The sequence below is a fragment of the Cyrtonyx montezumae genome, unplaced genomic scaffold, assembly GCF_038088225.1.
Source record: "Cyrtonyx montezumae isolate F1298 unplaced genomic scaffold, pur_monq_1.0 scaffold_6, whole genome shotgun sequence".
Taxonomy (NCBI): Eukaryota; Metazoa; Chordata; class Aves; order Galliformes; family Odontophoridae; genus Cyrtonyx; species Cyrtonyx montezumae.
The window spans coordinates 11,284,131-11,312,058 of NW_027072067.1; the positions used below are offsets into that span (position 1 = coordinate 11,284,131).

At 43.2% G+C, this 27,928-nt stretch overlaps 1 protein-coding gene across 2 annotated transcripts; it reads left to right on the forward strand.

Moving 5' to 3' along the window:
- Positions 1-423: 423 nt before the first annotated feature.
- SLC25A20 (solute carrier family 25 member 20) lies at positions 424-10,773 on the forward strand. 2 transcript variants are annotated; one of them, XM_065749879.1, is made up of 9 exons: positions 431-801; positions 1,266-1,358; positions 3,294-3,421; positions 5,612-5,702; positions 6,683-6,800; positions 7,939-8,011; positions 8,584-8,693; positions 10,017-10,141; positions 10,628-10,773. In XM_065749879.1, exons 1-9 carry the CDS (start codon positions 562-564, stop codon positions 10,688-10,690), a joined length of 1,041 nt encoding a protein of 346 aa, XP_065605951.1. In that variant the 5' UTR covers positions 431-561; the 3' UTR covers positions 10,691-10,773. The 2 variants fall into 2 exon arrangements, with proteins under 2 accessions (XP_065605952.1, XP_065605951.1); XM_065749880.1 differs by lacking the exons at positions 10,017-10,141; positions 10,628-10,773 and adding an exon at positions 8,943-9,014 and having other exon boundaries at positions 424-801.
- Positions 10,774-27,928: the final 17,155 nt, after the last annotated feature.

Here is a 27,928-nt window from a genome sequence, read left to right on the forward strand (position 1 = left end):
CGCCGCTGAAGCCTCCCCAGCCCTTTCCCCGGGGTGCAGGAGCAGCCCCGCACCGTCCCTCACGCCGCTGATGGGGAGAGAGCGGCCAGCCCGCGGCCACGCTCCGCCGGGCCTGCGGTGCCCCCGGGGAAGCGCCGAGGCGGCTCCGGGCCCTCCGCCCGACTCTCTCCCGCCCGGCAGCGGCAGCCGCCCCCCCGCCGGGGTCCGCGGGCAGGGCCGGGCGGGGCGGCACACTGCGGGCAGCCCGCTCCCCGCGGCTCGGCAGCCCCGCACTTACCGGCGGCGCGGCGGGCGGGGGAGGCAGGGAGCGGTGCCCCGGGCTCCTCCTGCCGGGCCGCCTGCGCGCCGGAAGCCCCAACCTCCGCGCTCCGTCACTTCCGCCGGGCAGGGCCGCGGCCGCCGGGCCGCACTATCGCTGCGGGCGGCGGGAGGGGGAAGGATGCGGCGGAACCGCCGGGGCTTCTGCTCGGCGCCCTCACGAGCCGGTGATGCCCGGCGGCCACGTACAGCGCCGCAGCTCGACGCGGAGCTGGATGGGGAGCCCGCCCCGCGCCCGCCGCAATGCCGCCCGCCCCGCGTCCCGGCGTGCCGCGCGGCTCGGCACTGGGGGAAAGGTCGCGGGGCGGAGGGGGCGGCGCTCGCTCGGCTGGGTCGCGGCGCTCCGGTGCTGTTCCGCGCCCCTCATCAGCCGTCGCCATGGCGGAACAGCCGCAGCCCATCAGCCCCGTGAAGAACTTCTTCGCCGGCGGCTTCGGGGGCGTGTGCTTGGTGTTCGTGGGGCACCCGCTGGATACCATCAAGGTGAGGGACGGCGCGGGGCCGGGCGGCGGGACGGGGCGGGGAGTGGTGGAGGGAACTACATTTCCCAGCGGGCGCCGCCTGAGGACTACGTTTCCCGGGGGGGGGTGCGGGGCCGCCGAGGACAACAACTCCCGGTGCGCCTCGCGGAGGGGCCGTCCGCGCCACGAGCGCCCCCTGGCGGCGTGGAGGACCCGCGGCAGCTGAGCGTCACCGAACGCGGCGTTCATTCTGCGGCGTTCGCGTGGGATCGTTACCTGATGTCGTCGCAGCAGTTAATTAGCTGAACGCATTGGCTAGTAAAGGAGTTAACACTCGTTCTCTTAACTTCTGTAGAGAATTAATGATGCTAACGCTCTGCAAACATCGCAGCTTGTGCTGCCCAGCCGTTGCGTCGAAGCTCTCTCCCAGTCAAAGCTGGGGCAGCAATACTCAATAAAGCAATGCCTTCTTACCCCTCCTGCCAGGTCAGACTGCAGACCCAGCCCCGGCCGCAGCCTGGCCAACCGCCGCTCTATTCTGGGACCTTTGACTGCTTCAGGAAGACTCTGACTAGAGAGGTACTGCCATGCTAGCGTGCCATTTGCTCCCCTGCCAAAAGCGTCAGTTGTCCCATACGTCACAGGAATGGAATGGTGTGGGAGTGCCCCACGGAGGCTATAAAGTCCTGGGTTATCGGTTGGATTGACTCTAGTAAAATTCTTTCATCGCTTTACATAGCTTGAAGGGAGGTCTCATTGGGAATACTTCGTATCCATTCATGCCAAATTTCTCTTACGGTTCCAGATATCGCAATGTTAATGTCTGGAGTTCAGAACTAGGCTTAGTGTTGGCCTTCTTGGAGGCAGTGGGCTCGTGCTGTCTTTGGTATTTGGAGTTGGCAGTGAAGTCCTAAAATAGGCAGTGGCTTCTGTTGGTTCAAACAGCACTTTTACGTTTTTCTGTCATGTATTATGCCATCTGTGAGAAGGCAGAGAAGAGTTCGTTTGCATTAATAGATACGTGTATGGTTTTTTTAGTGGAGCATTTACAGTAGTTTTGTTTAAATCTTCAAAAGGTAGGCAGGGGCTTTCACTCCTGAATTGGTCATACAGTGTGATTGAACCATAGTCTTATTTTGTTTTAGGAAGTCATGCAGCCTTGGTTTAAAGACATGAATTGATATGGAGTCCACTTTGCTGCTTCCTAAGATTTTCCAGCAGCTTCCTAAGATTTTCCAGCAGCTATTTACCATTTGGAAATAATGACTTAAAAGCCCTGGTGTTCATTTACTCGTGTTAAGTCTGATTTTTGACCACTGGATCTTGTTAGGTAATTCTCTACTAAATGAATGACGTGTCTCATATCTGAAATCTACGTTTGTGGTGGTATTTCACAGGTTGTTATATAACCAAAGCAAACCTTACTTCTGCAGTCTCTCCCACAAAGCACTGAGATGCTTTGCTAGCTCTGAATTCCACGCAGTTTTTAACACCCCTGCTGAAGCACGGACGTCAGAGCTGAGCTGTAATAATAGCCTTCTGATGTCGAGTTCAGTCGAGTAAAGCTGCCTCTCTACTCCTACTCAGTGCTCATCTGTTTCTGTAATGAACCTCTGTGCCAAAGCCTTTTGTTTCCAGTTGCTTATGGGAAGAATGAGCAGGAGAGTCTGATCTTCATCAGCCAGGCTGGATTTCATTGCAGGGTTGGCCGTATCTGTACACGTACAAACACCCACTGGGACATACCGACTTATTTTGTGGAGGGGAGAGGTTGAATGGATGGACTATTAAATATTTAAACTGTGCATGTAGCCTTTATTTAGAAAGATAAGTCCTTTTTATAAGAAAAACATTCAGTTCAAAGGTAAGATAGATGAAGTGAACACTGCTGCTGGGATCTGCATTAGAATTTTTCCATATGTGCAGCCTGGTGAAGGGAAACATCAAGGATGTAAATGCTTATGGTAAACAAGTGTTGACTTATGGAAGGAAAAGAAAAATAGTTTGCTCTTGAACTCCTTCTAAACTACGTTTGTGTGGTAAGTGAAGTAGTTCACATCAGTCTCCGTGACTCTTACCACGAATTTGGTCCAGCATTCTCGGGCTCAGCAATAGGAGTTTGCACTACTGCATTTGTTGTCTTACAGATAAAGCATATCTGCATTTTTGGTGTGTATCTGAAAGAGAGAACTTCTGACACCAATCGATAGGACTGTCATTCAGGTGGCTTTTAATTTAACTTCCTTGTACTTGAGATGAATGTAAGTGCAGGATGAGTAGTATTGGAACAGAAAGGTGTTAAAAGTGTACAGTATTTTCTGGGAAGGATAGTTTTTCTCTGAAACAGTTAAACAAGTGTAATTGTAAATGAGCAATAGATCCCATTATTATTTTGATTAGTGTGACTGCCTTGCTGATACTGTCCTAAACTGTAGCATTTTGCTTTTCAGTAAGCTGAAATGCGCACAAAGGTTACGCAAAAACAAGTAATTCTTGCAATAATGTTTCCCACAGGGAGTCCGAGGCTTGTACAAAGGAATGGCAGCCCCCATTATTGGGGTGACACCCATGTTTGCTGTGTGCTTCTTTGGATTTGGCTTGGGGAAAAAGCTCCAACAGAAAAAACCTGATGACGTTTTGACGTGAGTTCCTGAATTAAGTGGATGGTTGGGAAAGGCACCGTAAGGCTCCTGCAGCTTCCTGTGTTGTCATGCTTTGAGTTGTGGTGTAATTTTGTCTTTTCTCCTAGGCTATTAATATAGTTCTAAAAAATAAAACACTCGTGTGTTTTAACGCTTCTGGAAGCGTGGGACTGATGGCATAGGCTAAAAACAGACTCCCAAGTGGGCAGGTGCTGTGCCATTCCCCTTCTACGCAAGAAAGAGCCATTAAGGAACAATTCCATCTTAGATGAGTACAGTGTGAGTTATGTAACAGTTGCCTTCTAACACTCATAATTAAAGGAAACTATGGAATAAACAAATTCATGGTCACACAGTCTTGGCAAAATTGACATTCACAAATCCCAGTTATTTTCCCAGCTAGTTTTGACTTTCGGTGTGTCTTTAGTTTAGGGTGAAACAGTAGCCATATAAATGCTTTGTTATTAATTTCTGAAAAGCAGTGTTTATGAACAGCCCTACTTTTAGGCACATCTAAGAGAAGGGAAACTGAGAAAACTTCATATTGCTCTCTCTAGGCAAACTTAGGCTTGAGGAAAGTCCTCACCCATAAAGTGCTCCTTAACTCCATTGCTGTATTCTGATTTATAGCTCCCCAGAATAGAACTGTAGCTTAGCAACATTTTATTCTATTATTTGTGCAATGCATAGGAGTCCTGGCAGAAAGCAGGAGTTCAGTGTATTGAGCCAAGTGTGGCAGGGTGGGGAGGAATGGTTTCTGTTGGAGCCTTGACTGCATAGGGCTGTTGCTGGGTGCACCTGTGCAGCTCGAGCTGCTGCAGTGGTGAGAAGTGAGCTCCCTCCACCTCCATCACCCTGAGGGAAGCAGGGCAGGGGTGCTCGGTGCTGCTTGCTTTCCTTGCTGCCCGATTTACCAACTTTGCAGACAAGGCTGAAAGGTAAAACTGGGAGTATGGGTAATGAACTGAGAATAAAGGGAAACAAATGGGCTGTGGGCTTACTGCCAGCAGCCCACCCATCTCTAACACCTTGTGTTTTGTATGCATTGTATCAGGGAAGTTTTAATGGAGAAGTGCAGCATAGTCTTTGGACTGTTTATACAGGACTCTTCCCAGGCAGAGCAGCGGGAGAGAAAGAACAATAGTCAACAGATAAGTGGTAGACCTGTCACTGTGCACAACTGTGCCACACCTTCAGTGCTGCCTTTACACAGTGAGATACAGCATGCCAAGGATGGCAGGGCCAAGCAGAAAGGTCAGCCTCTTAGCACTGTGGTTACGGGTCTGAGGCAGGCAGGATGGCAGTACTGATTTTCAAATGAGGTTTTGGAAGGAAGAAGGTTGAAAAAACATGATGAGCCTGTTCTGTCTTTTCTAGGGCTGAATAATTTCGAGGTGAGTTAGAAATCTCAAAGCTTAGTCTGAGCAGGAGGTACATGTAAGGTGACAGGTGAAGTTCTGAGAGTCCTGGAAGATAAAAGTGGAGTAAGTGTAATGGGAATTTAGGAGTAAAGAAAGGTGTAAGGATTGGAAAGCCAGAACAGAGTGCCATCTCTTGGGCAAATGAAGGGAAGTGGAAGGTGTGGAATTTAATTAAGGTATTAGGTCTTTTTACTAGGGAAGGTAACAGGAGTTTGGATGTTGAAATTGAGAAAAGGGATTTCTATAGCAGGCTATTCTTCATGAAAGTAGATGCAGTGTGTGTGGGGATGATGGCAGGTTGGTAGGGCAGACTTGACTACGTCACAGACTGAGGGAATGAGGTTATGGAAGTGGGGCTGCTGGCTACACAAGCAGGAATAAATGTGGAAGCTGAGGTTATTAAGCAGAGTGTAGGAGACTGTAAGAAGAAGAAAGTAAAAATCACTGGAGAATGCTGTAGCAAAGAATGCAAGTGCAAGGAATATTAGCAAATACAATAGATGTGCAGACCTGAATTAATGGTTGCTGTGGGAACCAGGGCTTTGAATCTCAGAGATCTTAAATGTTTAGCTCTAATTATGCATTGATGAGGCACTTCTGCACTACTCAAAAGCAGTAGAAGCATGTATATCTAGTTCCACTGCCAGTCTTGTGTGTACTTGTGCCAGTCTTGTAAAGCAGAGTAACTTTGTAAGACAGGGGTCTTTCTGCCCTTCATTTCCTATGTACTGTATTGTGGTAGTGTCTCACTTCTGTTTCTTCTGTGCAGATATCCTCAGCTGTTTGCAGCTGGCATGTTGTCAGGAGTGTTCACAACAGCAATCATGGCTCCAGGAGAGAGAATAAAGTGCCTTTTACAGGTAAGGTGTTGGATGTGGTGACAAGAATTTAATTTCAGTGCTCTTGTCTTTCCACACTAGGAACTTCTTTGGTTAGTGTGTTCGCTCCGTTCTGTTTTTGACAGGACTGAGACAACTGTCACTTAATGCAACTGTGTCACTGTGTCTCAAAGAGGCATTATACAAACTCATCACAACAACAGAAGTACATACAGCATTCACTGCTCTATTCATTTTATAGAGCACGAGCCTTACACCATGTGGTGTTATATCTGCCATTGGTGGATGCCTCAGTCTGCTTTAAAGTATGGACAAGTCCAGCTTTTCAGAATGAATTTTTTTCTTAAAAATAAAAAATATCCCCAACTACTAGTTTGTAAGACTTCCTATTGTAAAGAATTTCCGTCATCTTGGCAAGTTCCCAATACGTAATTGAGGAAAGTATTTCAGAATCCATGCAACAGGTTTTTAATGTTCGTGTGACTACAGGCCCTACACCTCCCCAAGAATTTCTAAACTGTTAGAGGAAAACAAAAACCTGAGCAAATGAAAATACTGTCTTCATCAGAGGTGAGAAGGTTTGCTTATGTCAGGCTCTCTCGAACTCATTGGCATGGTGATGGGTGTTCACATTAGTTCTGACAGACATGATATTATCACAAAACAAATTGATTTATACACAAACAAATTGAACTTTACTTAATTATTTAAAGGCTACTTTTTGTCTGTGTAAGATTACCTATCTGTCCTCAGTTGCTTAGAGTGGTGAAAAATAAGGGAGAATCTAGCTATGCATGGAACAGTAAACATATCCTCAGCTTGAATGAGAGAGTGCTTTTTGAGGAAATGATGCGGAGGCTTCATATGTAGGAGTGCCTGAAGAATGAGTATGTGCTCTTTCCTCTCTGGAAACGTGCACGTGGCTTTCTTATTATTAGCTGAATGATTGTTCACCAGCCAGAAACCTTCACAAGCCAGAAACTGTCACTTTAATCCTCCAGATCCAGGCAGCTACAGGTGAAACTAAATACAGTGGCTCTTTGGACTGTGCCAAACAGCTGTACCGCGAGGCTGGGATTCGCGGCGTGTACAAGGGGACAGTACTCACCCTCATGAGAGGTAACTGATGGAAACGTTCTGATGCTACTTCAGGTTGGGGTACTTGAAGATAAGAAGCCTGACATAGGTCTTGCTGTCACTTTAGCCAGTTGCAGATGCTTTCTGTCACTCTTTTATCCTTTCTTGCAGTCCGCAGTTACTCCAGTGCCTCAAAGGGACTGAGAAATAAACATGACATTTTCAGTGAGTGAGGAAGAGATCAGATGACAAAGATCAGAGGGATGTAGGAAGTAATTAAGATCTGAGAAGCCAAGAGGAATTAAACCCTTCAGGAGCTGAGAACAAAGAAAAAAGAAAAATGCAGAAGTGGGTTTCTTTTACCTTCCCTGGGAGAAGGACTGTGACTTCTGTCTGTGACTGTTGTTTGATGCTGATTGATTTAAAAGACATGATGGCAGCAATTAGCTTTCTAACCTCCTGAGCGTGGGTTATTTTAGACTGGGATGTCATGACCCCTCTCACAAAAACAGCCACAAGAGTAACTATGCTGGACAAAAATCTTTGGGCACTTTCTCCTTTTGAACAAGGTTAGACTGTTCCCTGTACTGTGGTGGTGGTTTCCAAGTACAAGTGAAATTTCTGTGTTTTGATATCTCAGTTTAGGAATTCATTCTGTCATCTGCTTCTCATAGTATTAGGAAAGTTTGCAGCTCTGTCAGGGTCCATAGTTTGAGGCTGGTTGCCCAGGATAGGTATGAGTTAAGAATGGGCTATGCAAGTATCTTTTAAAAAAAAAAAAAAAGCAAAATCAAAACCATCAACAACAAAAACATCTGCCTTAATTAGAACAAATAGTGTGCCAAACTGCTGAAGTTTCTGAACTGCTCTAGTCTGCTATGGAGCAGTAGTTAAGGAAGCTTAGAGCTCATGGAGTAATGGCCAGATTACAGTCTGATTTGAAGGACTGCTGACAAAACTGCTCAATAACAGGTATTTTCCCAGATCTTGCCATTTAACGCTTGCTCTCTTTGGGAAAGTTCAGGTTCCTCTGTCTAGAATGACATTTTTGTCTTTAGAGAATGCCCAGAAGAGCAATCTTGGTGTATTTAGTATTGTTGCTGAGCTGGCATGGGGCTCCTGTGTCTCTAGGCTTCGTTTTGTTTCCCACCACTCAAAGATTTTGTTGTTTACTCTCTAGATGTCCCAGCCAGTGGAATGTACTTCATGACGTATGAATGGCTGAAGAACGTTCTGACCCCTGAGGGAAAGAGGTTAGTGAAATCCTAAAGTCAGTGTTTCCTGGACTTGCTATTTAATTTCCCTAGTTAAGAAGAGATTTAGACAGCATCAGTAAAACAAAAAAAACTTAGTCACTCACTGTGAGTAGACCTGTTTTGGTGTGGAGTTAACAGACCGAACAATATTCTGAGTTTTGCTCAGATTCTAGCCTTGGATTTTATTAGCCAAGTAAAGAATACTTGGAGTAGGTCTGTTTGCTCTTCAGCCCCTCTGTGTGTGCAAAAATCTGTTCTGGTTTTCTTCTCTTTGTTTTGTGTCCTGTCCCTGTCTTCCCCACCACTGCAGAGCATCTTGTTCATGCTGCTGAATGAAAGGATTCAAACTTCTAGGCTGGAGTTGGCACATTCTGCACGGAGTGCTCTTGTTCTTGGTCATCTTGTTCATATTATTACCTCACTCTTGTCTGTCTGCAGCATTGTGGAGCCTTCTGGCTATCATTCGGGCTGCCTTGTTGGTTGTCTCTTTAGTCAAAATATGAGTTGGTTTTTTCTTCTTTTTTTCCTCCCCTCTCCTCCATTTTCCACCCACTCCAACCCTACCACAGTGTGAGTGACCTCAGTGTGCCAAGGATCCTTTTTGCTGGGGGCTTGGCTGGAATCTTCAACTGGGCAGTTGCCATTCCACCAGATGTGCTGAAATCCCGTTTCCAGACTGGTGAGTAGCATGCCAGATTGTCATGGCCACACTCAGCACAGTGCCCCTGGGAATGGGATGGGCAGTGATGGAAAATGCCATTCGAGCATCTTCTTTGGTGGTAGGTAGCATATCTTGAATGCTGCTTGAGTCAAATACATGAAAAAACAGTGTTTCTAGCTTTTCAGTTGGTTTCCTTGCAAATTGTTGTCAAATTGGCTCTAACTCTTTCTCTCTGCATCCGTACTAATATAATGATCCCCATTTTAGATACCTGTTTTGAAACATAAGCATGGAAATCATCATACTAGAGCCAAGCGTTGTGACTGTTTTATTACAAATGTAAGTCTTTGAAAGGCTTTGCTATTTCACTTCAGACATAGTTGTGTAAATCCTAGTCTGTGCTGTCTAAAATTTACAGCAACTGTGTGTGCCTTGCTGAGAGTATTGATTTTGGACTAACAGATCTGCTCTTAAGCATCTGTGGCTTAGTTACAGTGAGGATGGCTCCAGGCCTTTTCAGCAGTTTAACAATTTTTTTGTTGGTTTCTCTGTGAGTTTTTTCATGGCACATTTTTACTGAAGCTCTCCTGTAGTCTCAGTCTGCAGGCTTAGCTCTTTACTGGATCTCTCTTGTGAATTACAGATCATGATGATCTGGTGCAGGAAGCTTTTTATCTGCATAATGACTGCTGCGGTCATTTGCTATCACTTAGGGCTGCGTGTGAATGTATGTCTCATCTTTAGGTCCTTGTTCTCATCTGCAGTGCTGCTGCTCATGGTGGTTCTGTTGACGGTGTTGTTTAGTGGAGTACTTGTTCAGTGGGGTGGCAGAGGGAGTGCTTTCCAGAGGAGTGTCAGGAGAAGGAAGAATGAGTTCCTTGAACAGAAGGGGCATGAGATGGGATCATTTTCTGTTTCTTATAAACTAGCTTCATCAATTATTCTTCATGACCTTCTTATCTCCTAATTGTGGCTTTTGCGAGAGCTGTCATCAGTGGTGAAAGTAACAGCTCAGGCATCCAATCCTGACAGAAGTTGTTCTTCCTTCCTTCTGTTATTCTCCCCCTTCACCCAAGATGTCTTCATTATGTAGATCTTTTTGTGTGTGTGTTGATGATGAGCACTTCGCTTCTGTTTACTGAGCTGGTGGTTTGGTTTGTTTGCTTTTTCATTTTCCCAAAGCAGATGTTTTCACAACATAGCTTCAAGCAATGCTTGGATTCTGATGGCATTTAGATCATCTAGCACTATGACGCTGATGAAAATCCTGGCCTATCACTTAGGCCTTTAGTGTGTGTGACTGCTGCATATCTTAGCTAACATGTTTCATATTGTCTGCAGCTCCCCCAGGAAAATACCCAAATGGCTTTAGAGATGTGCTGAGAGAACTTATCAGAGAGGAAGGAGTTGCATCCCTCTATAAGGGCTTCACAGCTGTCATGATCAGGGCATTTCCTGCCAATGCGGTAAGTAAACTGCAGTCCCAGATGGGTTTGGGGGATGTTGCCACCCATCATCAGTGTTTGTAGTTTGCAGAGGAGATGACAAGCTGCTTATTGTTTTACCATCTCAGAGACATTCCATAACTGTAGGTGCTTTTGGCTGTTGATGTCCAGGTTCTAAGACATACCTTTATCTAGGGGAAACACCAACTAAGCCTTCTTTTTGAGCTGTGCATTAAAGCACAGTATTTCTGTCTGCTTGTATGTCCGCCAGTACAATACAGAAATCTGTGGATAAATTTGGTCTGGCTTCCTCTTCAATAAATGATGAACTTAAAGGATTAGATGTTCTGCCTATATATGAAGAGATGTAGCAGAATTCTTGCCTCTGGTGCCAGACTTCTTTTTGCTCACTTCTTCCTTTCACAGATGTTTGTACTGCTGCATTCAAAAGCCTTGATGGAATAGGTTTTGAGAATCTTTATTTGTTCTGTCCATTCTCTTTTCCAGGCATGTTTTCTTGGTTTTGAAGTTGCTATGAAGTTTCTTAATTGGATTGTACCAAGTCTATGAAGATTATGAAGTCTCTGGAAATTAAGAGATGAGAGGGAAGAGTGCAAGTCTGCCTCAAAGGAATAAATGAATGATCACTTGAAGTTTCAGGAATGATTGCTTGCCTAATACCTTTCTGCCTTCCTCACAGTCTTTAGGTGGTGCTATGTGCCATTCAGAAATATAAGACATGACTCTGAGATGGAGTTGATGAAGAGCTAGAGCTGATACACCTGTATTCTGAGCCAATGTACCACAGCAGTAATGCTGCTAACACTCATTACCTTAAGTACTTCCTTACGGAAGAAGGGGAGACCTACAAAATATTCTTTATTTACTGAAGAGACATGTAGCTATTAATGCTAATTTGCTTGAAAAAATTGTTAGGCACTGTGTACTTAAATCTCAGGACCTAAGTTAGCAGCTGCACGTACTAGTATCTACAAGCAGAGTCAAGTAGTGTTCTCATGTAGTATTTTCAGTTGTGGATGTTTGCATGGTGACAGCCATTTTAATGTTATATGCATATGATCCAGCAAATAAGGAACAAAGCAGGTGAGGTTAGAGTTATGTTTTGATGGGTTGATAGGTATTACAGATACTTTACATGATATTACACTGATCTTCTCTACAGAACTAGGGAAAAGTGAATTACACTTAGTCAAGTTCATAACAAGAGTCTAAGGCAACCAGTGTTTGATTCACCTGAACTTGTCTCTGTAGACCCCTTCGTTCCTTTCTGTTCCATTGACCATATATCCCAAATGTGGTTTTACAAGTACAGCATGATTCATAGCAGTCCATGATTTATCTGGTTCATCAAATGCTGCATCCTGGAGGTTCAATCCCTCACCTAAGAAATTTTAACAGGACTTCTAAGAACTCAATTACTCTGACACAAGGGGGAAGTATGAAGGTGACGCTGGCTCTGCAATCTTGTCTAACTTTATTTTAACTTCTGTTCCTCACTTTTCTTGTAATATTATTGAACATTATCACATTTTAATTTGAGAAATTACTAATGCTAAGAGGCAAAAAGCACCTTTATTTTCTCCTGATTGTGTTGCAGTGTTATCATAACTCAATAAAGCTGGCTGCTGCTTGGCTTGAATGTGTGCTTTTGTTTATTTTTGTCTGGTCGTGCATGGATAGTTTGGCAAAAGTTTTCCAGTTCTTAACTCTTAGATGTCAATGGGAAATGTGCCTTACTGTGTTTAATCCTTAACTGCTTGCCTTTTAGCTTTTGCATTTTTAGTTCTTTAACATGAGGCTGGAAAATGAATGTTCTGCATTTAGCAGGACTTGAAAGGCAAGAATGAGGTGCAGTTAACAGCTGAAGCTCTTTAACTATAAAGCCAGATGATAAATAAAACCTTTGTCTGTGGGAAGGAGTTGATGTTTTTCATGAACAGCCCCGACATGGATGCAGGGGAGTTTAGGGAAACAATCTGTTCTTTTGCCCCATGGAAGTGGCAGCTGAGTGGTTGTTCTTGATTTGCTGTGGCCTCTTGGTCTGTGCTGTGAAGAAACAATCTCACCTTGACAAATGGGGTTGTTCTGGAATGCACTCCACCCAATGCTGCTTCAGAAGCCTTGAACTGCATTCTCCTTTCCAACTCTGGAAGGGGATATGTCTTCCCCAAAACCCACCTTTGTGATTTACAGGGGGAAGGTGGGAGGTGTGAAACCAATGAGAGAGTCCCTGGTATGTGAAAAGCCCAGTTGCTTGGAGCTGCCCCCACATTCTCCCTGCTTTCCTACTGGTGGCAGGCCCTCACCGTTCCTCGCCTGGGAACTTGCTGCTGCTCCTGCTTCTCAAAATCACTGCTGTGGATGAACAAATTACTTAACACTGAGTTAATACTAGTTCAGAGAAATAGTAATTAAAATATGTTAATCTGTGAAACTTTTGAACACAACTCTAGGTTTGTTGAGGCTAAATTCAGACTAAATTCAAGGGGACTAGGTCTGCTTTTCTGTATGTGTGTTTCCTAACCACCAAATGCTCTCCTTGGCTTTGATTCTCTAGCTACTCTGATCGCCTTTCTGACCTTTGTACAGAACTGTGATGCCTAGAAGCAATTTCTCTCAGCTTTAAGAAGTGTCATAAAGCTTCAATTTTTCATTCCCTTTTACTTAAGCGTTACAGAAATAGTGACGCTTCTTGGGAGGGACAGAAGTGCACATACCATGCATCTCCTTTCAGAATTCCAGATACTGATGCTTAGCACTGTTTGTTCCACCTGTCCCGACAGCTAATGAATGCTTCATGTTCAGCTCCTGATCTCATAGGAAATTAGGAAGAACGGAACAATAGACTTGGTTATAAGCACTGTTCTAGATTGGCTTTTTTTTGATGCAATTGCCCAGCAGATGGCTGTCTGGGGCTGCCAGCAAGGTGGACAAAGCAGATCTAAAGGCAAGGTCAGACTCCAGCAAGCAAGAGCACCAGCTGGTGCATAGTGTTTCCATTTGTGGCAGCTGTAGCTTCCCAAGTCAGGCTTCAGAGATTTTATCTGTGGCAGGACATACAGGCAGCTGGAAGGTGGGAGCCTCTTCACCCCCTCTACCCTCATGAGGAAGACTGTCATTCTCACAGCTTAATAATAACCTGTGCTGAGGGGGAACAGGAGACCTGGGAGCTGGGCTCTGAGAAGCCTTCTCTTAACCTATCTGGCCTGCAGAACCTTGGCTGTGCTGGCACCAGCTCAGGCTCACCTGCCTGTAGCCTGAAGTAGGACTTGCTCTGAAAGACTGAGAGATTTCCTGGACTAATACTTAAGCCGTTAGTAGTAACTGTAAACTATCTATTTCCCTTCTACCAGGCTTTCCCTTTCTTTAATACCTACCTTTTTAATGTAACTTCTTATTTTTTAGGAACTTCAGATCCTTTTTCCAATTTCAGTTATGCTGTTATCCCCGCCCTGAAGTTTTTACAGAGCTTTGTATTTTGCATGAAAAAATACTGTCTGTTTAATATGATTGACTCCATTTGGTACTTTTTGTTAAGTTAAATGCAGAGGGAAGAGTCCAAGAATGAAGGGTTGCTTTGCAACAACAGTGGTGGGAGGAGAAAAGTTTGAAGTAGGCTGATCAGACACATCTGCTTGTTTGTTCAAAAGCTCAAGGACTACTGAAAACTGATACTGCTATATATCACTTTTTACACATGAAATTCCTGAACTGCAGGCTGTTAGGAACTGGGAGTACGTACTAGGGAAGTCACACAGAGTGCTTTACTTCTTTTGTTCTTTCCAGAAGTATCTGCTGTTGGCCATTGTCAGGTGCAGGCTGGACAAAGAACAGACAGAGCTTAGATGCAATTGTAGAAAGTTTGGCTGGGTCCACTAGAGAGGGTTGCTCAGGACTGCCTCCAGTTGGCTTATGAACATCCCCAAGAATGGTGACTCTGGCAGATTCTCTGGACAACATGCTTCAGTGTTAATCACCTTCACAGCAAAATGCATTCTCTCTTACATTAAAGCAAAATTCCCCATTTTTCAATTTGTGCCCGTTGCTGCTAGGAGGAGTCTGGCTCTGTTATCCACTGAGCAAGTCACTTCATCATCAAAAGCTGCTAGGCTTAGGCAGGCATGAATGTCCCCTTTCCAGCTCCATGCTTACAGCCCTCTCATTCACCTTCCAAGGAAATGATTTCCTGGAGGATCTGCTCCACCACTTTCCCAGGGGTTGAGGTGGGGTTTACCAGCCTGTACTTCCCCAGTTTGTTGTTCTTGCTCTTCTTGAAGATTGGGCTCTCATGTACTCTTGTCCAGTCCTCAAAAACGTTTCCTGATCACTGCAACTTTTTACAGACAGCCAAGAGTGATCTTGCAATGACCTCAGCCAGTTCACTCAGTAGTTGTGAATGTATCCCACAGGGTCCCAAGCACTTGTGTGTATTCCATTATTTTTTTAACTTGATCCTCTTTTATCATGAAAGAATAAGTCCAAATTACTCCTGACTTTCACTCTGGTCTCAGGGCCTGGGTTTGCTGAGGCCATTCTTGCCATCAGCTGTGGAACAACTACCAGAATAAACTGGTAGCTGGTATTTCGGGACTGATCTTAGAGCAAATAATCTTTCACTGTGGCCAAAATAGTCCCTTCCAGTGGTTTGCAGCCACTGGGCAGGAATGTACCACATTTGTGCTGTGTGAGAAGGCTCTTCTCATGACACCTGGGTTCCGGACATAATGCTGCTTCCTTTTACAGACCACAGAAAATAGGCTTGCTGGCTCATCACTATGAGGCTGCTGGTGCCATTGGATATGCTCTGCACTGAAGAACTTCAATAATGTTGCTCAACTGCTCCCATTTGAAAATAGGCCCAGCTTCCTCTGCAGCTGCTTTGTGAGGACTTTTGCTTTTGACCTAGAGGACTGCTAGGAGCTACTTCCCTCACAGCATGAGATCCCCCCTGGTATGGGCAGCAGGGCTGTAAGGATCCCAACCTCTGCTCCTGTCCCTGGGACACACTACAGGCAGTCCTACCTGTGCAGATAAGCTGACTGCCTGATCAGAGGCCACGGACATGATCCTAGCTGAACCTGTTCCTTGTTCTGGTTTTATACTGTGTTTTGTCTTTCTGTCTAGCAGACCCTGCCTTGATTAAGCAGCCCAGTGGAAGTGAGGGAATGGGCTGCAGGACAGAATAATACACTGCCTGATACTGCATTCTTGAAAAAGATAACTACTTCTAGTGCAGCAACTTTTGTGTATAACTGAGGACATTTTGCACCACCTCAGAGTGTTAGAATAGTTTGGCAACTATATCTCTAACCCTGGTAAAAATGTAAACTTTTATTAGCAGATGGGGAGTGTTTTTACTTATGTCTCCACATTTAGTTTAGTTTAAGCAGTTTATAATTCATAGCTTCTCTTACTGGAAGAATGGCTATAAAGATCATTATCAAAGGTACAGCAAAAGGCTACAGATAAGCTTTACTTCCCTTGTAGGTAACAGTTTGAATGTTATCATTGAATGAATTTTCTAAAGTACACAATGCTATTGCTAACTTTAAATATTACTGACTGCAAAGCTGAAATGTTCAGTTCTGTAATGACTGCTTCTTTGTCGGAGTGCTGAGTGCTGCCTTCTCTAACAGTGCTGCTGCTCTCTGCATTTGAGACAAGTTGCACACAAGCTGTTGATATCAAAATAAATTTTGAGCTGCCTGGCTATGGATACTCCAGTGCTGAAAGGAGATCCTAGCTGCAGCATTTCTTTTTAGCAATATTTCCTAATACTTTTTCCTAATAGTTATTTATTAGTGGCAGGTGTTTGCTCCTTCCTCTCCACTCATCTAGTCAAAAGAATTCTGAACTTCCATTTAGCCTTGAGTACTTTTTCTCTGTCCTGGCTGAAGGTAGGAAAATCAATTTTCTGTCCTTTCTCATCTTCAATCTCCATATAGATTTCATCAGAACCAGCAGAAAAGCTTTCAGCTTTTCAAGGTGTAAATTTACAATGAGTCCTTCTCCTCAAGTTTAAGCCAGTGTGATGGAGAACAGCCCCCAACTGCCTGCGTGGACAAATGCTAAATAAAAATACTCTCTGAAACACAACCCTCCCTGCTCATTCTTCCCCACTCACCCTTGACTCTGTATCAATCACTGCCAGGCAATTATGTGCTTTGCTGGCTGCCTCCTGGCCCAAGGCAAAGCTCGGGAACTGGCAACTGATGGGAGATCACTCCAAGGAAGGGAGCTGGCTGTTCTCAGAGTCCCTTCCCTCATTTCCCAGCAGGGGCAGGCATGCTTAGTTGCAAGACACCACAGGCTTTTGTAATACAGTTGAACTCGGGCTCCAACAGCAGAAGTAGGTAGGACAGGAGGGAGCATAGGGACCTGGTTCTACTCCTGTTTTGTCAGTGCCAGCACCCCAGAGAAATGGGCTGGCTACTGCTGTTCCTGAGATGGGAGAGGTGTGAAGACAGAAACTACTGTGTGGCTTTTCTAGCAGCAAGAGTCTCTGTATTTACCCACCAGGCCCTAGCAAGCACAGACACAGAAAGAAGGACTTTTCAAGTCTTGTTCTCAGGTACACACTGTTTGCATTCAGCAAAAGCTGTGCTAGGAGTGCAAGGTTCAGTTTCATCTGTGCCAGGGGAGCCTGGAGGTGGCTCTGCCTCTTCAGGAAATGTCATGGCTGAGGCACAGCATAACAGCACTGGTGCGAAATGTGTGTCACTCTCGAGAGGAGAGTCCATACCTTGTGGTACGGACAAATAACCTTGTGTGTTCATGAAAACTTTCTTTTTTTCCACCTCAGTTTTCTTACTTATGAGGATGACTGAAGGAAGGTACCGCTCTTGTGTCAGAAGTACTGCTTGTTCTAAAAGCAGAGTCACTCCTGGCATTTCACTCAGCAACAATCACAAAATGAACACATCCATTTTCTATCAGTACTTGGCCCCTGCAGTTAAGGACACAGAGGGGTGGGAATGGAAGGTGTCTGCATTTTTCACCTTCATGGGAATGTAGCAGAAATTGCTAAAGCAGCACGACAAACACGGACCAAGGTGAGCTGTTCCTGGGAAGGTCAGAGCCAAAGGTTTCCTCCTCCTGGAAGACAGTGTAGATGTCCGTGGACAGATGAGGGGATTTCTCACCAGGTCTCCTGCAGTTCAAAAGTTGAGCAACTGCTGGTTGCTTGTCTTCTCCTGTGGAGAAGACACTGTGTGAGCAAGCAGCTGTCAGTTGCATGGTTCAGGAGTGTTTGTAAATCCAGAGGTATAGTTGGTACAGGAGAATGCTGCATCCCATGGACTGATATTCTTACAACATTTTGTCTTACGGTTTCGAAGCAGTAAGTGTGTAAGGAAAAGCCTGGTGAGAGTAACATCACAAAGCCTGGCTCCTTCACCACTCCCTGAAAGAGCAGCTCAGGTGTAAGAAAAGCGGGCAGGGAGCAGAGCCTTCTGATGGACTGAGTAACTACCTTCAGGACATGTTGAATCATCTGGAGAAAACGAGGTTACCGTACCTCTTTTCCATATCAAAGTATGTCTTTCCAGTATAATCCATCTACATTTTCCAACAGTACAGTCAAGACATTCCTGTGCTGAGAAATCTGCAAACAAAAGGAAAATTTGTCTTTTTAGTTTTGTTTCCTAGTGAACTAGAATTTATTATGGCTAATATTACTCTTTCTGGAAAATAATAAAGCATACTGTGTCACTAGGGTTGCCTTACTTAATCAGACCAAAGATCTCCTGGCACAAAGTGCAGCCTGCAGTTAATGGGAGGAACAAAGCACGCAGTACTCCTCCAGTCTGCAACTCCACTCCTGCTAAGCCACATCCACATTGGAGGGATGTACTGACCTAGACGTTGCAGCATAACCACCTTTTGGGCACCTTTCTGGTTTTGGCCTCTACAATATCCAATAACAGCGAGTTGTGATGTTAATTGTGTGCTGCTTTTAGACAACTTATTTAACTTCTCCTTGTACAAAGCCATGATTTCCCCTCTCTCTTTTTTGTATTTCTGGTGCAAAGTGTATTCCAAGTCATAGTTTCTTTACAGCCATATCGACATTTTTTATTTTGTTCTCTAATATTTTCCCCTGGAAATTGACAGAGTTGATTAATTAAAATAGGTATTGATTTTTAAATATGCTTAAAACATTTTCTTATTGAGTAACTGGCCAACATTCTGTCTTCTATAGGTTCTTCTATAATGAATACCTCCTGGTCCATTATTTCTGATGTGTATCATCTGGTAAAAAGCACTCTTACTAAATTTACAGAGTATTCTTTGCTGAAGGTGAACTACAGATTTGTAAAGGATTTTTTTTTTATTAATCCATGTAGCCTAGCTACATTTACACCATCAATAAACAACTAGTGTTTTTCTGAGAAAGAAAATGCCCAACCCATTGTTCTTAATTCTGACTCCATTGGTAGTAATGGTAATATTTACAATGCCCAGCCCACTGTATTTAGAGCCTTTTTCTTACTTCATATTCCTTCTAATCACAGTTCAGCTCACCCGCTATAGCTTTATTCAGAGAAATTATAAGATCTTGAAGTGAGATATCCATGGAAAATGCTCACCTTGATTTTTCAGTTTAGTTCTTTTGTTTAAGGAGCTGTTCAGCATATTAGTCATATGGCTGCTCTAGATTCTCTGAAATACGACTGCTAGGAAACGTGAAATCTGCTAACTGTTTGATCACGAGTATTTTCTGATGGAAGTACCATGGTAACCACAGAACTTTTGAAATTTGCCAAAATTTACTTTGAAAAGAGGATGTTTTCAACATCAGCCATTTCCTGTGATGTTTAAGAAAACGTGAGGGTTAACTGCAGTACAAAATCCCACCTAGATGATTATAGAGATAAAAACAGGAAATCCATTTTCGTTAGGTACACAGATGCTTTCAAGTTGTCATAGGTAATGAGCTCACAGACTCACAGATGGCTGAAGAGTCATCATCCAGCGACTTCCCTGGCCCCAGGACAGCTTTGTCTGGGCTTTGTTTGTATCATTTAATCATTGAAAGGACAGAGGAGGAAGGTTCACCTGAGGGAGGACTTTGCACAGGAAGTTCTGTTCCAGTCCTTCACAGACTTTTCTGTGTCAAATGATAAGAGAAACCCTTCTCTGTGATCTTGTACCATGAACAACTGCAAATACTTTACAGGCATTAGATGGCATCTGCCAAGCTGTGGTGACTTCAGCTTGATCTCTGTTAAAACCCAGTTCAAAGATTACAGATATAGATGTAGTATGGACAGGAAGAAATACAAACATCGCAGGATTCAGTACTGGGATCTGGCTCTGGCAGAGGACGAGACTATCTAAGACACTATAAAGGGGTACAAGAGAACAAAGACAAGTACCTTCTTTTCACATGGCAGCACGTTGCACACAGGATATGAATACAACCACCTCTCAGAGGATTTGAAATGCTTGGTAGATTTCAGCTAGGAAGACATAATCCCTTGTGGTCACTAGATCTTACATTTGTAAACCACAACACATTAATATCTACTGCTCTTGTTTTACTTATTCCCTATGACCTTTTTTTTCCCAGGATCTTCTTTGCACTCAGTATTGTTTAAGTGATTTCATAAATATATAATCTACAATGGATTTTCCATTTTTTACTGGAAGGGCTGAGCAGTCTTCATCAGTTTCTCTGACTTGTTTCAGCAACCAAAGTATTAATTTTCAAGGGAGTGTTCTTGAGACTTCTAACTAACAAATACTGCTCCTAAGGTTCAGTCATTTTCCTCCTGTTCTAGTAGCTCTTGCCAAATTTATTACAATATAAATTTAGATAAATCTGTTATTCGATATATACGATAAGGGTAGAAGCAAAATGGAACCTCGTTTCTCTGAGGACAGTTCTCAGCATCCTGAGAGTCTGAATTGCCAATACAGTGGGTGCTTGTTGCCTTATCTATTCTACCTTATTTATTTGTGGTGGTTTTTTTTTTCTGTGAAAGTACATACAGCTAAAAATGCCAGCAAGAATTCTACCTTTCCTGAGATACCAGAATATCTTAAAATACGGTTTAACTATTCACTCTTGGTTGTGAGAAGAAGCCAAGCACTGTGATGTGAATAACTCAGCAAGCTACTGTGTCCTTTAAAATGAAAACCCATTGCTTCTTCTTATATTCGGCTTCAGTCTGAAAAGACGCATATTTAATGAAGACTGCACTGCTCCCCCTCTGCTTTAGCTGAGGAAAATAGCTGCTGAAATAGGCCTTTTATGTCTAGCATTGATCCTTACTCTCTTGAAGTGAAATAACAGAGGTGGATTGTTTTTATTTTTGTCATTTTTGTGTTTCGTTGTTTAGTTCTTTGATCTTCAAATATCTCCATTAAAAGGAAATGAGTAATTATTTTGTTTTTCAAAAAGCTGCAGGTGTGCTACTTGTGCTGCTTGGTGCTGACAGGCCCTGTGCAGAAGGGGCTGCCCTTTCCCCGGGGCTGCAGGGAGCTGTGGAAGCCCAGGCTGGGGTGCTCAGCTTCTCTTCCCCTGAGCAGCAGTTGCTGGCCCTCTGGGCCTGGAAATGTTTCACATTGCACAAACCCAGCTCGTTACCAAGTGCTTTGCAAAGGATTCAGTTATTCCTCCTTCCCTTTCCTGACAGCTTATCTTCTGTGTATCTCTGTTCTTTTAAATAAATAGAAAACAACCATTGTGGACATATGCTCTTTCCAACTCAACCAGGCTTCAAGCAGCTTTCCTTCCAAGTGCCAACACTGTCACTGTGCAACAATTCATACTTGCTAATTCCCAAGAAAGCCTCTCTCCCATACAACCTTTCGGGTTGTTCCTCACATATTCAGATTGTCTACTTTGGCTGTACTTCTGCTAAAGCAGTGACATTTTCCAATCTTTTGTCCTTTTTCCCCCCTCCACTTTCCACTTTGCCATGGTTTTTTGGTTTTTTTTTCATCAGTTAATTGTTGGCTTCTCTATCAGGACTACTCTTTGGCATGTCTGACACTTGGATTTTGAACCCAGCCAGAAGGAATACATTTTTCCCTTGCTTAAATTCTCTAACTAGGTAAAACAAATTCTGAAAATTGAAAGATGATTTACAACACTAATCTTTCTGTAAAATATTTCTCTCTTCATGAGAATCACTTTGTTTCCACAGTGTTTCTTTTAAAGTTAAGCAGCAAGGCCTTGAGAAAACAGCAGCTCATTGCTTTTGAGATAAACTCTTATCTTTTATTATTTTTTTTTACAATTTAATATCCCTATCACTAGGTGGAAAATCTCACAGTCTGACTTTGTGTCTGTAATTTAGCCCAGGAAGTAGCAATAACAGCCTACCCTGCCAGTTTCTAGGAAGGCTCACGTTAAGCAACTTGGCAATTAAAGTGTTTATATATTACAGTGGCTTTCCTCGCCATTTAATTTGGGCAATTTTATCACTGAACTGTTTTCTCATTGATTTGTTTTTCAGTACATTCCTAGCACTGGCCTGAAGTTCAGGCTCACTAAGGCTGCTCCTTGCACTGGGACAGCTAACACAGCTCAGCGGTACATTCTTTCACAGTTAGCCCTGAGTTGCCTCCCAAAGGCAGCAGTTCGAGCACTCTTCCTCGGTGTCAGGCAGCTCAACTGATCCTTTTCTATGTCTTCTACTCCTTTCTTGCCTTTGCTCTTTCTTATGTCTTCATTTCAGTCTCAGGCCCACCAAAATTGTGAGCTTGAAACACTCTTCTTGTAAAATGCTTTTATTTTTCAGAAACCTTTGGCAGCAAATCTTTTGTAACCCTGCGCTGTGCTTTAAAAGGAGATTATAGGTTCAGAGTACAAGTAAAGTGAGTTCACCTTGCTGTACAAAGCTAAACAGAAGACAAATAGCTCAAATAGCTAAACAGGAATAGCTATTTTCTGAGCCAAACCTCATTTTGACATTGCATTCTTTGTAGCGTGCATAAGAGTGATTTCAGACAAGGAGAAATTAGCTAGCTGTTCTTGGGAAAAAGTGAAGCTAGCACTATCTGACTGGGATGTCAAGTATACAAAGAAAACAAACAGGAAACACTCTGCTTCTAACACGGATCATTTTTTGGTTCTTGAAATAGTTTGTGATAGCCTCGTTCCTCTACATGAAAGATGGCTCAGCAGGAAGCTGTTGTCAGATGGAAACTGCACAGTGCAGAATGATCCAGGCAGAATCACTTCTCATCTGCCTCTGGGATCCTCTCAACTGCCAGAAAAAGCTGCATTATCACTTGCTTTGACTTCAAAGAGCTCAAATACTTAGAGAGAGGGAGGGGATAGAGAGAGACAGGGCATAATTACATTCCTGTTTCTCATACCATTAAATACGAACAAAGGAACAACTACAGTACGTGTCCCTTGCACTCAGATTCTCTTGAAAACACAAAGGAAGAGCCAAACTTTGCCACCAATTTTTGCTGTTTCATTGACAAATCAGTGTGCTGTACAGTGAAGATTGCTGTGGGTGACAAGGGGAATGAACTCTACGAAATCTGAAGAAGGACTTGACCGAGTTACACCAGACATGGTGCTTATTTTAAGAACACACACCAATAGGGCAAACACTGAACAACCTCTTGGTTTTCTCTAAGCCATACGATAGGTCTAGGCTGTATCTTTTTAAATGGTTTACATTAGCTGTGACTCAGAAAAGTCACCTTTAAAAGGGTGTGAAGAAAGATAAGAAACAGCCTTTTTGTCTGCATGTTGCCTCTAGTTTCTTGCTGACTGCAAATTAAACATCAGGGAGCTGACATCAGTGCTGTGCATTTGAAAGGAAACTCCCCTGCTAACAGCGATAAAGTGGAGGAGCATCAGTGTGGGGACAAAGTAGCTTTGAGGTGACATTAGAATAAAAAATGCGTACATTTGGGATGCATTACTAGCAGTGCAGTTTAGGGAGCTGTCATTTCTCAGTGCACTGAGAAGAACAAAAGACAAGTCTTCTCTCTGAGGCTCACTAAATTTAGGAATGTGGTACACCGAAGATGGATACCCCAGACAGGCAGGAGTGCACAGAATCAGCGAGGCATGTCCGTCACAGAAGAGAACCTTCTAGAGGTCTTCAGGAGTCTTCTAGAGAGTGCTGCCCAGCTGTGATGGGAGAAATGGCTGTTTGGAATGGTGATGGTGGACAACTGCTGACTGACTGCAAATTCACAGAAGCTAAACAGCTGGTATGGCTGAGCCAGAGAAGGCTCAAAAGAAGGGACTATGTGATTCAGCTGGGAGGGAGGGGGGTAAGTAAAGGTTGGATCTTTCCTGTATGTGAAAGGAAAATGTGAATCCCAAAGGTACTGATGCAATTACCAGAGTCACAGAGAAAAAACAGCAAGAGGTCAGGGAAAACTGCACCCTTTCAAGGCTAAATGATGCAAAACCACACATACTGAGAAACACTTCTCACAGCTCAGGAAGCTTTTGTAAACATAATTAAGCATAGTTTTCATTGCGAGAATAAAGACAGCTAATGTATTGCAGAAAATGTACAAAGAAGGGCACAGAGGTTAAAGCTAAATATCAGAAACACAAGGCTACGTCAACCAGGAAGGCTCCAGTGATAAAGACAGAAAGCATTTACTTAAAAGCATATAAGTTAACATAGCTGAGACATAACGCTACATGCATAGTGGTTTTTCTAGAAGCTAAAAGAAACACTAGACCCGGTACAGCAAGCTTTGGTCTTCTCCAAGAATCAGTGCAAGGCTTAAAAGAACAACCAATCAAACAAATCAAACCCTAATTATAGCTAACACACACACACACACACAAAACAACAACAGGACACAGAGGCTTGTGTTCAAAATATGCTGTTTATTCAAGAGCTAATTACAGTAGGCAAGAGGCTTCTCAATCCAACACTGCAAAGGGAGGAAAGATTCCTACAAGAAAAGATGAGTGATAAGGAAATTACCTGTCTTTTTGTGCTAATTATTCTGTCCTTTACTATCTTGTTTCTTAAATTGCTTTTCAAATACTGTGGATATCTGATGTATATGCGTCAGACTTTGAACCCTTTCCTCTTATTAGCAGTTACACAGGTGGCTCCAGTGAAGTCCACGGAGTGAATTTTGGTGCTGATCACAGTTGCGATAAAGGACTTCTGTGCTCTTGGAAACCTGTTACCATTTTCCTACCGGTTGGGTCTGGCTGCTGGACTGCCTGCAGTCACCTGGGTGGGAGGTTTTATGTCTAACAATCTCAACACAGGTATTTGCCTTTGTAAATTGATATTTAATCCTCTGCCTACAAAACGCTTTGCAATGTTTATCCACAGTAATGCAATACTAGACTATTCTAGAATGAATGTACATGATTACCTTCATTCATAGATGTATAGTGTAACAAGAGACATTCCTCAACAATTATTTCTGATGTTGCAATACATTTGCAAGTCCTGATTATATAAACCAAGAACGATGGCCTCAGCACTTGCTCCCTTCAGCTAATCCCCTCCTGCTGACATTGTCCTTCCCTCTGCCTTATCTTAACACATTAAACAGTAAGCTCCTTTTGGCAGTAGCCCTGTTGCACCATCTGACTGATGTGCATTTTCTTGCAGTCTCCTCATCCAAAACCAGGCTGTAAACAGTCCTGAGAGGCCACCCACCCCTTCCCATTGACCCTTCTTCCCTAAAGGTCAAGGCTGCCCCACTTTTTTGGGTTAGCTGCCTTGAGACAATTTGATCTGGCAGCATCTGCCCACCTGGTGTCACTGAGGCAATGCAGTCCCTGGGGGGTGATGTGTTGCTGCAGTGACATGATGCTCCCAGTTGCAGCTGCAGCTGCTTTCCATGGATAGCACAAAGTCAGGATCTGGCCTTGCTGGAAGCACTGAGTTATGCCAGGGCTGAAAAGTCAGGGTGGCTGATGGATCGTAACAAGGACAGATATAAACGTGTATTTGTAATTCTTACTATAAAGCAGTTTTGGATTAAAGCCTTAGCCTGTACCCACAGCTCTGAATGAGATCATCACACTCCTTTACTGCTCATGATCACGTTTTGCTTTATAGGCAAATTATGAATACTCTAAGCAGGATACATTTTAATGATGCTGTCAATCTTATTCTGGACCTATTGATTCAGCAGGTAATTTTAGTACTGATTCTCTGATAGTTGGGCTAATGTAACAAGTAATTAATTTAATGTAACACTGAAAGGAAGAACAGAGTAAATATTTGACAAAGATCCTCAGAAACTGATGAAAAGTACTTTTCCAGAAAGTGGGGGAAATATTTTATCACCCTCCTCTGACTTTCACAGAAAAGGTTAAAGGCTGTTCTAGCTCTTTTTAACAGAAGTTTCCCATTTCTGTTTCATTATTTCATTCTTCATTACTCGTACATCAGAAGTTTCCTGTTGTGCTATCTATCACCCAACCAAGAAAGGGCTCTTCTTGAGCTTATGACATACTGAGACAAGGCTGCCCAGAGGGATAAATCATTAAGAACAGCCAGGAAACAATGAGGTCCACAAGTCCCCTAGAGCCACCCAGTCAGTCAGGGGTCCCAGCCAGGAGCTGTGCCCTCTGTGCACCTTGGACTCACCCTACTTTTCTCCTGAGGCCACAACACTACAAAAAGAGGTTTCTTCTTTTCTAGTTAACTGAAACTTTCTCATCACTTCCCTTGATAGATTTTTCAAAATCCAGCTGATTGTAATAAGACTGCTTCACTACTCTTAATGACTTTGAAGCAGTGTTAATGGCTGTCACCTGCTATGCTTCAGACTGTCAATAAAGACAAATTAACCAGCATATTTTATTTATTGAGAGGCTGGAAGGTCTTCCTATCACAGCCTGTCAGCTGTTTCATGCTGCTGGGGGGTTTGCTGCTGAGAAATGGAAAGTATCCCCCTGCTTGGAGGTAAGATCTGTGCTTGTACTGTAAGTCAGTCTTGATGTGAGAAAGCTGATATTGCAACTTCATTGTTTACAAGAGTAACAAAGTGTATATGCATATAAGAAATTCTAGCTACCAACTTACTCTGATATTATTATAAAATGGCAGAGCAAGTCCAAGGCTTTTGTTGGTTCTTTAACCTCTGGTGCTTTGAAAGTGGAAGTCAATGATCCACTATACGTGCTTGCTAGATAAATCTGCAATTAATGCCTATGTCTGTATGTTACATGTTTTGGTACTAAGTTCCTAATTGGATGGGTTTTCTTCTCATGATTGAAGAGATAATGTATCAAATGTTAGAGTCACAAATATTTTTAAGCTTCTGCAATGTAATATGTTTCAAATAACTTTCTTTGAAAGTGGATCCCAATGATGGGAGTGCTTAGAGTATGAACCTGCAGGGAGCTTTTAGAATGGGGAAGGGCTTCTCCACATTAGTGTAGGGGCTGGCATCGTGGGTCTGGGATCCTACTGTAACTCTTGTGTGTGCTATCACCATGTAAGCACCTAATGCTGACTGAAAGACAAGGAAGTGTTGCGAAGGTGGAGTTGCTTTTGGAGCAAAGTGTATAGCAGCAGCACAACTAATTGCTTGCTGCCACTGTTGAAGATTTTGCATAAGCAAAACAGCAAATTCTTTGTAGCAGCTTTGAATTTATACCATGTTCTAGATAAATAGCAAAAATAACTTACTGTGAAGGTAACAGTAGATAAGAGGAGTTCTTTGTTAAACAGCTTTTAGAGATATGATGGAGTTTAATGAAGACAGCGCTGCGCAGAGCCTTCTGCCATTGAGAGAAACTTTTGCTTAATGAAAGAGTAGTATCTGATTATAGAACTACAGTGCTTCATAAAATCTGTATTGAATGTTGGTTCACAATAGCTATGTGCTCTGAGAGAAGATAACAGAGACAGTATTTTGTAGATGTTCACAGGATAACTTCAAAAAGGATTGTATTTTCATGGATTTCTGGAGAAAGTTGAAACACAAAAATATATGGATTTCACTGCATAACACAAAATATAGGACAAGGTGCAGGCAAAGTGCAGGAGGATTCCTGTGTTTTCCCCATTGGTATCACCTCCTGGTTGACCTGGTATTATTAATAGTAAGTCTTAATAGCTATGCATGGAGAAATCTTTAAAAGTTTAAATATTGCCAATATGGCTTTTTAAAGTGATCTAAAGATCTTTCTGCATGGACACTAGATGTCAATGGAGAGACACATCAAACCAGATTTAACAAAGGACTGTGTTGCTGCATTCCCTAAAACCAAATTCCTCTTTTCATCTTTTTCAAACACAACTCTTATGAGCTGAAAGCCTTGAGAATGAAAATCAGAAAAAGATGCAGAAGAAGTGTTGTATAAGCAACACCCATTCAATTTGCTTCTGCTACAGACAGGATTTGACTCCAATAGTTGAAGGCAGTGAATATTTTCAGCCCTATTAACTGATCAGTTTTTTGCTGAGATTCACAGTAAGCAATTTAACACTGTGAGGAGGCTCTGTAGTTCTCTGGCTTGGAAGCTGAGCTCACCTGCTCCTTTAATGCAGGCAACCAAACTGCAGTCAAACACCAAATACATTTTTAAAGCTCAAGCCTCTAAACTAAATTGGAAAAAACAACCTAGAAGAGAGATGTTTCACACTCCCATTATCTTCCCTGGGGACATATAATCCTCTATTACCATTTTTATAATGTATGCTCAAGCACAGCGTGTGATGAATGACAGATAAATGCGACTGGAAGTGCTTCTTAATTTACTCAAAAACTGAATGGAGCTTTGGAGCACTGGTTAACTAACCTGCATGCTGTGCTGTAAGTTTAATTAAAATAAGTGCTAATGTGTAATAGGGCTTGCAAAAGGAT